Source organism: Typopeltis vanoorti, chromosome 17 (assembly GCF_054136105.1).
Source record: "Typopeltis vanoorti isolate ZY-2024b chromosome 17, IOZ_Tvanoo_1.0, whole genome shotgun sequence".
NCBI lineage: Eukaryota > Metazoa > Arthropoda > Arachnida > Uropygi > Thelyphonidae > Typopeltis > Typopeltis vanoorti.
In genome coordinates, this window is record NC_143565.1 from 90,253,466 (window position 1) to 90,266,642 (window position 13,177).

Sequence of the window (13,177 nt, forward strand, 5' to 3'; positions counted from 1 at the left end):
TTGGTTCATTCAGTCTACTTTTGTTCATGCACTCTAGCTGCTGTTTTGCTCTTTCTATCGCACTATTCAACAACGCGATCTCACTCAATGCATCTATCTCATCTTTTTTATTCTCTGAGAAACCATTTATACTATCATTCACACTCTCACAATTTTCATGTACAACCTTGCCGTTTCTTGTCATATCCCTATTTCCTTCATTCTGAAGGTTGACAAAAATATCACACTCACGATCCGAAATACACTTCAATTCCTCATTCTCCCTACATTTTCTACACACATTCAATCCTTTATTATCATCTAACCACACTCCGACCGCACTCTGCAAAGCGTACATTTCACAGCTAGTACACTGACTCATTTCTTTTATGCTACCGTTCTTTGATAACGATGGCGAACCATCATTACTGGCCGCCATTTTCCTTTGCACAGGTGCCATACTTATTTGCAACGTGTTTTGTCAAATTATACTTTATAACACACCAAAAACAGACGCACTAAAATACGCAAGGCAAACAAAACAAAACTACACAATATTAAGTAATTTGTATCGATAACTGAAAATGATACTTATCTTATCTGGGGCTTGCACGAACACTACACATTACGAATTCATCTAGCGGCGACTTCCCGACAATAGATTATGTTATAAAACACTTTAGTAACACTAACCACGCTAATAAAGCTCCAATAATATACCAAAATTACACATTTAAGTCCATTAAATTGAATCCAAAACATCAATAAATCAACAAAAAACACAAATCTCTCAGGAGCTCTTCGATAGCACGTCCGTTCACCAGCTAGCCTCAATACCAATGACACCAATATATGAATTCATTTTTTCATCGTTAGGCCGAGAACTTTTCGGACTACCCTCGTAAATTGATTAATTGCTGTAACATGTCTGGTATGAAAATCAACAGTAAAAAGAAAACTGAAAATAGGGCAGGATGAATTTCATCACCTTGTGAACTGTAATGAATTTCAGTTAAGATAAAAAGCCAAATGACTAGTTTTCTAGCACCTTAATATAGAAAATAAGGGGATAAACATCCTTCGTTGTTTTATAGCCAGTTAGCGAAACTAAAGATCGATAACTACGATCTATAAGTTTCATGCCGAAAAACTATCAGCGAAGGCAATTCGAAGTAAAGGTGGAGCAAGCGCCCTCACTATTCTTGATATTTTCTCATAATGTAAAACACAGCTCATAGGAGATGTAATTCTGGCTATAAAACAACAAAGGATGTTTATCCCCTTATTTTCTATATTAAGGTGCTAGAAAACTAGCCATTTGGCTTTTTATCTTAACTAAAATATAATTACACCTTTATGGCATTCGTATAGTAAAGGTATGTAAGTTCTTTTCACTAAGCTTTGATATCTTCCAGGTCTACCTACTCACTGATGAGACCTCAAAAAAGGTTGAAACCAGCCTGGGTAGTGACCTCTCCTCATGATGTAATGACAGTATTACATCTCCTAGGAGCTGTGTTTTACATTATGAGAAAATATCAAGAATAGTGAGGGAGCTTGCTCCACCTTTACTTTGAATTGCTTTCGCCGATAGTTTTTCGGCATGAAACTTATAGATCGTAGTTATCGATCTTTAGTTTCGCTTACTGGCTATAAAACAATAAAGGATGTTTATCCCCTTATTTTCTGTAATGAATTTCATTGACTGGGTGTATCAGCGTGGTGTTACAACACACTACTATCCTGTTTATTTGAGGAGGCCCTGAAAGGGCTTGAAAATTTTCCATTTTAGTGGAGAAAATCTGTAAAAGAAGTAAAACATCTCAGCCCTTTAGGCACAATTTTTGGCAAAGATAGCTAACTAAATATGAAAATAGATAATAAAGTGTGAGAACTGACAACTAAAAAGATTAACTAGCAAGAAAATTGTTGATGGGAAGCTTGGTAATAATGCAAACATAATTATGTAGTACTATCATGGTGCACGATACTATGATAGACACTAAATATCCTGTACATCAGGAATATATATAGCTCTATATAAATCTCAAATCTTTCAAGTCCACTATGCCTAAAACACTGTCATCATCATCATCATCTCTGATGTTGTCCAAAAAGAGGACACTTCAGCTAATTGTTGATATTCCCCCCTTTCCCCCCCTTTTTTTTTCTCTATCACATACAGATTCACTCCAATTTCCTGTCTGTTGTGTTTTATTTAATAGACACTAACTTAGGTGCTATTAAACTATCTCACATACAAGATTCCCTCATTTTCGTGTCAACCTATTAAAATGTGTGCTATATCTGATCAGAATTTTTTTGTGGACTACTTAAATAAAGCATTTTGCATTTTTCTCATTGGTTGCAATCCCAAAAGCTATATTGGTTCAAATTTCATCTTCTCATCTTCATAAGATATGGATAAATATTTTGATCTATCATTTACACACTTCCTTAGTCACTTTAATAAAGTGTGAGAACTGACTACTAACAGATTAACTAGCAAGAAAATGGTTGATAGGAAGCTTGGTAATAATGCAAACATAATTATGTAGTGCTATCATAGTATCATGCATATTATACAGTAATAAGAATGCATATTATATAGATGAGACAGTGTTTAATTTTAGCGAATAGTGAATATTTAATTTTAGTTAATTTTAGTGAATAGGTTTAATAGAATTGGAAGAATGGATCTGAAAGTCACATTCAAGGTTGGTGGAGAGTTTTTCATTCTTTCTTAACATATCTGGTAATTAAATAAGAGTTATAAATATAACATCACCATGGCTGCCTTTGCAAAGAGTTTCTAACTCTTTGGAGACAAAGCACTGGCTGACACTTTGTTTTTCTCTTTTATTGTTAATAATACAGTTAGTTCAGTATAGTTCATATTATACTGAATTAACTGTATTATTAACAGTTAGTTCAGTATAATATGAACAGTATTAGTTCACTATAGTTCATATTATACTAAACGACAATCAAGGAAAAGAAGGAGTAGCCATAGTATTCAACACAAAATACGAGGTTAATCTTCTTGAATGGCAGTCAGTCTCAAGTAGAGTAATGTGCGCAAATATGAGAATGGAGAACTGGACAATGAGACTTATTTATGCCTATGGTCCCACAGAAGGTTCTACTAAGGCAGAAGTGGAGGAATTTTTTGAGGCTTTAGAAAAAGCAACTGACACAATGAAAAAGAAAAAGTTGGTCCTTGTTGGGGATCTAAATAGCAGAGTAGGAAATGATTGCGAGACATACAAAAATATTTTGGGAAAATTTGAAGAAAAGAGCAAAGCTAATAATAATGGCAAATATCTGTTGGATATTTGCGCAAGACATGGACTGGTTATTACTAACACCATGTTCCAACATAAAAATGTGCACAAATTCACATGGAGAGAAGAGGCAAGGAATAAGAAAAGTCTTATTGACTATGTTATTGTTGATAGTGATCTTTTCTCCCTTGTGCAGGACAACAGAGTGTACAGAGGATTTGAAATTGGAAGTGATCACTATTTAGTCTTGAGCAGGATAAAATTGAATTTCATAATGAAAAGAATAACATTTAAGAAAGTTTTAAAGCGAATAAAAGTTGAGCAGCTCTCAGATGTGAACCATAGACTAAAATACACAAAGCTTATTGAAGAAAAATTGAAAGAGTTTGAGAACAGGAATCAAACCTTGGAGATTCAGTGGCAAACTCTGAAGAAAACATTGATTGATTCTGCCAGAGAGGCATGTGGTGAGGTTGTCTGCAAGGATAAAAAAAATTAGAACTCCCTGGTGGACACAGGAAGTTAAAGAGGCAGTGAAGGAAAAGAAGAAGAAAGCATATCAAAAGTTCCTGTCAAATAAGTCAGCTTGTGCTCTTAGAGAATACAGAGACAAATGTAAGAAAGCTAAACAGTGTGTAAAACTAGCTAAACAAAAGTCATGGGAGGACTTTGGCAAGAATATAGAATATAAATATCAAGAAGGTGGCAAAATATTCTGGAGGTTGTTGAAGAAGCTTAGGTATGGAGGAAAGAGTGCTGTAAGAGGAGTTAGAGATGATAAAGGTGACATGAAAAATGGGAGAAAAAGATATCCTTGAAGTATGGAGTAATTACTTTGAAAAACTGCTAAATGAAACTAGCAGTGATGACAGCACAGTGGTAAAAAACACTGACCAGGCATGCAGTCAGCAATACATATCCATACTTGAAGTAGAAAAAGCCATCAAAGGCTTGAAATGTGGCAAGGCAGCAGGGGTAGATGATATTCGACCAGAAATGCTAAAGTATGGTGGTATAAGAGTCCTTTTTACAGTGGCTGCACTGCATAGTTCAGAAAGCCTGGATAGAGGGACGAATTCCCGATGATTGGAGTAGAGCTCTCATAGTACCCATATATAAAATGGGAAATAAAACTGAATGTGAGAATTACAGAGGTATTTCCCTACTGAGTGTTCCTTGCAAGATCTATGCAAGTATACTTGAGAAACGGTTGAGAAGAATTGTGGAAGAAAAACTTGGTGAAGAACAAGCTGGATTCAGGCCAAATAGAGGCTGTCAGGATCAGATCTTCACTTTACAACAGATAATTGAGAAATCATGAGAATATAACAAAGATCTGTGTTTATGTTTTGATGATCTGGAAAAGGCATATGACAAGGTGCCAAGAGAGAAGCTATTCAATACGCTGCAGTTATATGGTGTCAATGGGGCATTATATCAAGCCATACTTAGTCTTTATTTGAGTTGTAAGTCAGCAGTTAGAATTGAAGGAAGTACAGGAAGATGGTTTAATGTTAAATCTGGTGTGAGACAAGGATGTACATTATCCCCTCTATTATTCATTATCTATATGGATCACATTATGAAGGAAAGTGGTATTAAACATGATATCAAAATTGGAGATGTTAATATCAGCTCTTTGCTTTATGCGGATGATGTTAATACTTCTAAATAAATCCGCTACAAGTCTGCAAGATTCTCTGACTAAATTGAATAACTGTTGTAATAGATATGGTATGAAGGTCAGCAATATAAAGACAAAGACAATGAAAATAGGCAGAATCATTGAAAATGTCAACTTTGTTGTGAATGGAGAACCTGTGGAACAAGTGAAACATTTCAGCCACTTAGGCACGATTTTTAGTGAAGATGGTAAATTAAATATAGAAATAGACAACGGAATCAGCAAAGCTGGTATGGTAGGAAGTCAATTGAATAAATTCATATGGAATAAGAGAGAAATTAGTCAGAACACTAAATTAGCTATATACAAGACAGTGTTCAAACCAGTTTTAACTTATGGATCTGAGAGCTGCTTCGAAGTAAAACACTTGACCAAAGACTAGAGACTGCAGATATGAGAGTCCTGAGAAAGATTATAGGCGTGAACAGATGGCATCAATGGGAATATCATATTAAAAACGAGGATATTAAGAAAGAACTTGACATTGTCAGCATCCAGGAATGCATTAACAGAGCTAATCTCATGTGGTATGGTCACTTAAACAGAATGGGCGAAGAAAGATTAGCAAAACAAGTGTTCTCTGCCAGGTTGGCAGCAACACGACCCAGAAGAAGACCAAGATATAGGTGGATTGATACGGTACAAAGTGCTTTATGCGATAGAAATATAAGATCTGATAATGTTGGAGTCTTGACAACTAAGAGACTAATTTGGAGGAAAATTGTAGATAGGAAGTTAGTAATGATGTAATTTTTTTCATGTAGTACTATCATATCCTGTACACCCTTGAGGTTACATGGCAAGAATTTGATGATGATGATGATAGTTCATATTATTATTATTATTATTACAGTAAATGAAAAAAAATTATATTTACACTAATATGCATTTTGAGGAAATTTTGAAATAAAAAGTTTTTATTTTGTAGAAATTTATAATAAATATTTATTCATAGGACATTTGCATCAAATATATGTACCAAGATTGGAGAAATGATTCATGGATTGGCAACACCAGTTGATGTGAAGCTTAAACTGTTGTCTGTTTTTCAGCATATGCACCATGATGCCCAAATTACTGTTCTGGTATATATATTTTTTGATCATGTTATTGGTATATTATCATATTTATATGATTCATTAATGACATTTTTATTTTTAGTTCAGATTTCAGAGATTATCTTAGCATTGTAACCATATGTATACTTCAACTAGATTTTGGTCTCCTATGACCTTGAGCCACCATTAAAGGCACTGCTAAGTAAGTGCATGCTGCTCTAAACTAATACAAGTCAAGAATTATGGACAGAGTTGTTCCTGCACATAGTGAGAAAATTAGTGATGCAGTGACATTTTTAAACTTGAATTTCTCCGGTTCTTCTTAATTGATATAAAATAATTTTCATTCCTTTTTGTTCAGTAAGAAATGCAGACTTGAGTGATTTTTTGAAATTTTTTGTTTTAATGTATATTTTCTTAATAGATTTCATAGAATTTTCAATTAATGAAATTTAATTGTTTTTTTTTTTCAATTAATGCTTTTGAAATTTAATTGAAAACTGCCAAAAAAATCGAAAAAAAGTGTTTGTAATGTCCCCTCTCTCTCTTTTGATGTGTATCTGATTTTTATATCTAAGGATAATTTTAGTAAAGTGGAAGGGATTATTACAAATCTTATTAATTTAATTGATTTGTGTTTCAATCAGGAGAGTAGATAGCACTGCAGTTTTATTACAACTCAAAAGTTATGAGATCCAATGAGTATTGAAGTTGTAGAAAACCAGGTTCATTCCAAACTTCACTTGCTTAGTTGTATGTAATAATTGTATTGTGAATGTAGAGGTAAGTAGAAAAACCATTAGGTAAAAGGAATAATCAAGTAATAAGCTAATTTCTTCTCATCATTTCCTTGTTTCCATCTGATTTTTTTTATTACATGTTATGGTAGATAGTGTTTTCTTTCTTCAGATTTCTCCATCAGCACTAGAGAGTTATGAGGTTCTGTGCTTTTGCTCCTTCTCCTTATACATAAATTACCTTCTTCCAGTAACCTCAGATCCTATTCATAGTTTTGCAGATATTGTTCACTCTAGTTCTCTTTATCATTTGACACCAATTGTAGTTTTCAAGCAGTCCAAGTTTCATGATCTTTCATAGCTAACATCTTAAACATTTGCCTCTCTTTGCAGTTCACCACTGATGTGGGAACAGCCTAGTTGGGCTTCAGTACTGCCTGGGCATGGTCCTGTCTTATTTTGAAAGGTCTCACTTCACTTCCCCTTATCTTTATATTCCAATCTCCAGTCAAGATAGATTTCTCTTCTTGAAATAACTTATACTTGGCTTTTCATGGCACAAACACATTGTATCCAAGACATATTTCTTGTTGTACCATAGCTGACAGGTCACTTAAGGGTTAAAGCTAGATAACTGGGAGGAGACCTACACATAACATTTAAAGAATGTGGGAGAGACCAACATAAGGCTTCTGGCATAATGTCCATCCTCATCTTCAAGCAATGCACTCCATTAGTAGGCATGTTTAGGATTGGCTGACAGTTTCTGTATTGGCTAATCAGAAACAAACATGGTGGTACAACATGATGAAATTTCATTCTTATTGTGGTGTTGCCTTAAACAACCCCTTCCCCCGCTGTTTTTTTCAGGAACCAATGCAAATAGTGAAAAGTCAGCTAGAATGTTATCTATTCCCTGTAGTGATCAGGGAAAGGAAGGAGGAGTGATAGCATTCAACAGCAAACTTGAAGATTAACTTCTTCATTGCAAGAAAATTTCAAGTAGAGTTATGTGGGAAATTTTCAAAATGGAGAATTTGACAATGAAACTTAGTTGTACCAATGGTCCCACAGAAAGTTCTCCTAAGGAAGAAGTGAAGGAATTTTTCATCATTAGAGAAGGCAGCTGACATAAAGAAAGCAGAAAAGTTGGTCCTTGTTGGAAATCTAAACAGCAGGATAGAAAATTAATCCCAGGCATATTAAAAATGTATAAGTAAAGTGGATATTAGATCCAGCATTATTTCAAAGCCAAATGAAAGTTTGAAGCAATACACTCACTGGCATTCATAAGTTACCTTAGCGCAGAATACTTAGAAAACATAAATGCTGCCCAAGCATTTATATATTCACTTTCTATTAGTCCATTTTGATAAGGTTTCACTGGCCTGACACCTGTTTTGAACTGGTTGGTTCTCCTGAGAGACCAGGCAGAAACTTTAAGAGAGTAAAATCTCTTGTTCAGTACTAAGGAACTTGAAATGTTGGAGAGGTGTATTTTTCGTAAGCAAACTCTCGGTCGGTGCATCAAATATTTACTAAAATAAAGAGGCAAAAGGTCATCATCAAATTCCTGACATGTACCCTCAAGGGGTGTACAGGATATATGATAGTACTACATGAAATATTTACATCATTACTAACTTCCTATCTACAATTTTCCTCCAAATCAGTCTGTTGCTTGTCAAGACTCCAACATTATCAGATCTTATATTTCTATCATCTAAGACACTTTGTACCGTATCAATCCACCTATATCTTGGTCTTCCTCTGGGTCGTTTTCCTGCTAACTTGGCAGAGAACACTTGTTTTGCTAATCTTTCCTATTCCATTCTATTTAAGTGACCATACCACCTGAGATTAGTTCTGCTAACGCATTCCTGAATGCTGACAAAGTCAAGTTCTTTCCTAATATTCTCGTTTTTAATATGATATTGCCATTGATAACATCTGTTCACATCACTAATCTTTCTCAGGACTCTCATATCTGCGGTCTCTAGTCTTTGGTCAAGTGTTTTACTTCTGACCCAGCTCTCAGATCCATAAGTTAAAACTGGTTTGAACACTGTCTTGTATACAGCTAATTTAGTGTTCCGACTAATTTCTCTATTATTCCATATGAATTTATTCAGTTGACTTCCTACCATACCAGCTTTGCTGATTCTGTTGTCTATTTCCATATTTAATTTACCATCTTCAGTAAAAATAATGCCTAAGTAGCTGAAATGTTTTACTTGTTCCACAGGTTCCCCGTTCACAACACAGTTGACATTTTCAACACTTCTACCTATTTTCATTGTCTTTGTCTTTTGAATGCTGACCTTCATACCATATCTATTACAACAGTTATTCAATTTAGTAAGGGAATCTTGCAAACTTGTAGCAGATTTATTTAGAAGTATAACCTCGTCTGAATAAAGAAAAGAGCTGACATTAACATCTCCAATTTTGATATCATGTTTAATACCACTTTCCTTCATAATGGGATCCATATAGATAATGAATAACAGAGAGGATAATGTACATCCTTGTCTCACACCAGATTTAACATTAAACCATCTTCCTGTACTTCCTTCAATTCCAACTGCTGACTTACAACTCAAATAAAGACTAAGTATTGCTTGATATAATACCCAATTGATGCCATATAACTGTAGCGTATTGAATAGCTTCTCTCTTGGCACCTTGTCATATACCTTTTCCAGATCGACAAAACTTAAATACAGATCTTTGTTATATTCCCATGCTTTCTGAACAATTTGTCGTAAAGTGAAGATCTGATCCTGACAGATTCTATTTGGCCTGAATCCAGCTTGTTCTTCACCAAGTTTTTCTTCCACAATTCTTCTCAACCATTTCTCAAGTATACTTGCATAGATCTTGCCAGGAACACTCAGTAGGGAAATACCTCTGTAATTCTCACATTCAGTTTTATTTCCCTTTTTATATATGGGTACTATGAGAGCTCTACTCCAATCTTCGGGAATTCGTCCCTCTATCCAGGCTTTCTGAACTATGCAGTGCAGCCACTGTAAAAAGGACTCTTATACCACCATACTTTAGCATTTCTGGTCGAATATCATCTACCCCTGCTGCCTTGCCACATTTCAAGCCTTTGATGGCTTTTTCTACTTCAAGTATGGATATGTATTGCTGACTGCATGCCTGGTCAGTGTTTTTTACCACTGTGCTGTCATCACTGCTAGTTTCATTTAGCAGTTTTTCAAAGTAATTACTCCATACTTCAAGGATATCTTATTCTCCTGTTTTCATGTCACCTTTATCATCTCTAACTCCTTTTACAGCACTCTTTCCTCCATTCCTAAGCTTCTTCAACAACCTCCAGAATATCTTACCACCTTCTTGATATTTATTTTCTATGTTCTTGCCAAAGTCTTCCCATGACGTTTGTTTAGCAAGTTTTACACAGTGTTTCGCTTTCTTACATTTGTCTCTGTATTCTCTAAGAGCAAAAGCTGACTAATTTACCAGAAACTTTTGATATGCTTTCTTCTTTTCTTTCACTGCCTCTTTAACTTCCTGTGTCCACCATGGAGTTCTGATTTTTCTATCCTTGCTGACTACCTCACCACCTGCCTCTCTGACTGAATCAATCAGGGTTTTCTTCAAAACTTGCCACTGAATCTCCAAGGTTTGGTTCCCATTCTCAAACCCTTTCATTTTTTCTTCAATAATCTTTGTGTATTTTAGTCTACAGTTCACATCTGAGAGCTGCTCGACTTTAAAACTTTCTTACGTGTTATTCTTTTCAATATGAAATTCAATTTTATCCTGCTCAAGACTAAATAATGATTGCTTCCAATTTCAAATCCTCTGTACACTTTAGTGTCCTGCACCAGGGAGAAAACATCACTATCAATGATAACATAGTCAATGAGACTTTTCTTATTCCTTGCTTCTTCTCTCCATGTGAATTTGTGCACATTTTTGTGTTGGGACATGGTGTTAGTAATAACCAGTCCATGTCCCAAGCAGAAATCCAACAGGTATTTGCCATTATTAATAGCTTTGCTCTTTTCTCCAAATTTTTCCAAAATATTTTTGTATGTCTGACAATCATTTCCTACTCTGCTATTTAGATCACCAACTAGGACCAGCTTTTCCTTTTTCATTGTGTCAGTTGCTTTCTCTAAAGCATCAAAAAATTCCTCCACTTCTGCCTTAGTAGAACCTTCTATGTGACCATAGGCACAAATAAGTCTCATTGTCTAATTCCCCATTCTGATATTAGCCCACATCACTCAACTTGAGACTTCTGCCATTCAAGAAGATTAGCCTCGTATTTTATGTTGAGTACTATGGCTACTCCTTCTTTTCCTTGATTGCCATTTCCTGAATATAACATTTTCTATTTATTGCTCAGAAAGATCTCTCCAGTTTTTGTTTCAGTCACCCCTATTATGTCGATCTGGTACTTATCTAATTCCTCAGCTAGCTCCATTTCTTTACCATTCAGGCTCTTATGTTGATTGTACCAATCTTTTACTCTGGTGATGTTAAGTTGGGGTGTGTTTTCAGATTTGTTCCAGTAGCTGACTTTTCGCCTGTTCGCCCTGGTTCCCTGGCGAAAACAATGGGGGCCTTGTTTAACTGGGCGATGCCCCAGCCAGCATGAAATTTTGTCATGTTTTACCATCATTTTGTATATTGGTTTACACCAATAAGAATACAATTTGGTCGGCTAAATCCCAAATTGCCAGCCCATCCTCATCTGTTCAGTATCCATGTAGATACCCAGCAGGGTGCACCACGAGAAGGTGAGGATTGGACATTAGGTCAGAATCCCTGGTCGGTTCTCCGCATTTCTTTAAAGGCTATGTGGAGGTCACCTCTCAGTTATACAGCTTTGACCCTTAAGCACCCCGAGCCAAAAGGTCTGGTCAACTTATTTTTACAAAAGTTTCATAGTTTCTACATTCAGCTTTGAAATAATGCTGGATCTAATATCAACTTTATTTAGATAATTTTGCATAGCTGAACTGAAGCCATTTGGCTCTTTATTTTAATAAATATTAAAAATGATTTTGAAAAATTGGAGAAAAGGGAAAAGTTCATAATAATGGTAAATATCTGCTAGATTTCTGTCATGATGCGGACTAAACATGGCCATTTGTGCACATCATCATGTTTCAGCATGAAGATGTGCACAAATTCACATGGAAAGAAAAAACAAGAAAAAATAAGTCTTATTTGATTATATTATCATTAATAGTGATATCTTCAGAATGGTTCAAAATACACGAGTATATGGGGAGATTTGAAATAGGAGGTGATCACCATTTATTTATAAGCAAGATAAATATGAATATCATAGTGAAAAGAAAAATATGTAAAAAGAATTAAAGTTGAGCATCTTTTACTGGTGAACTGTAGACTCAACTATACAAGTATTATTCAAGAAAAAGTGAGAGTTTCAAAACAATAACCAAATCTTGAAGTCTTGATGCCAGAGTCTTCAGAAATATTCCATAATCTTTGGCTATGGAGGCATGTGGTGAAGTTATCAGCAGGTATAGAAAACTTAATACTATATGGTAGATTTAAGAAGTTTAAGTTCAGTTCCTGGAAAATATATTGCAAGTAAGTTAGCAGATGCCCTAAGAGAATACAGTGAAAAATGTAAGAGAGCTATGTGGTAACTAAATAAATGTCATGGGAAGACTGGTAGGAATATAGAAGGTAAATGTCAGGAAGGTGGTACAGTGTTCTGGTAGGTATTGAAAAGACTTATAATGGAGTAAAGAGTACTGTAAAAAGAAATCAGAGATGATAATGGTGACCTGAAAACTGAAACCAAAGATATTCTTCGATGTCTGGAGTAAGTTGCATTTAAACAGTGTTTCAAATACTGTTTAAATGAAACAACCGGTGACAGAACAGTGGTAGAAAATATTCAAAAGCAATGCAGTCAGGATTACATATCGATACTTGAGGTAATAAAGGCAATCAAAAGCTGAAATGTAGAAGGCAGCTGGAGTAGATGATATTCAACCAGAAATGCCCAAATATGGAGATAAAAGTTTTATGCCAGCTCTGCTGCATAATTCAGTAGGATTAGTCAGAAGGTCAAATTCTAAATGACTGGAATACAGCTCTCATAGTTGTGATCTATAAAAAAGGAAAATAATACTGAATGAGAATTACAGAGGAATTTACCTATTAAGCATTTCCTACTGAGAAGAAGCTAAGGAGAATTGTAGAAGAGAAACTTGGAGAACAAGCTGGGTTCAGGCCAAACAGGGATTGTTAAAAAAGTTGATGTTCATTTTAAGACAAATAGTTCAGAAACTAGAAATATAACAAGGGTCTGGAAAAGGCATATGATAAAGTGCCAAGAGAAAGGTTGTTTGAAATGCCACGATTTGGTGTAAATGGTAACTTATATTGAGCAACACATAGTATGTATTTGAGTTT

At 35.0% G+C, this 13,177-nt stretch overlaps 1 protein-coding gene across 1 annotated transcript in view; it reads left to right on the forward strand.

Moving 5' to 3' along the window:
- Positions 1-13,177, forward strand: part of defl (Integrator complex subunit 7) — a 301,189-nt gene that overhangs the window by 48,538 nt on the left and 239,474 nt on the right. Inside the window, exon 5 of the mRNA XM_090407701.1 lies at positions 5,903-6,032. Coding sequence (XP_090263827.1) covers positions 5,903-6,032 — 130 coding nt within the window. The remainder of the gene's footprint in view (positions 1-5,902; positions 6,033-13,177) is intronic.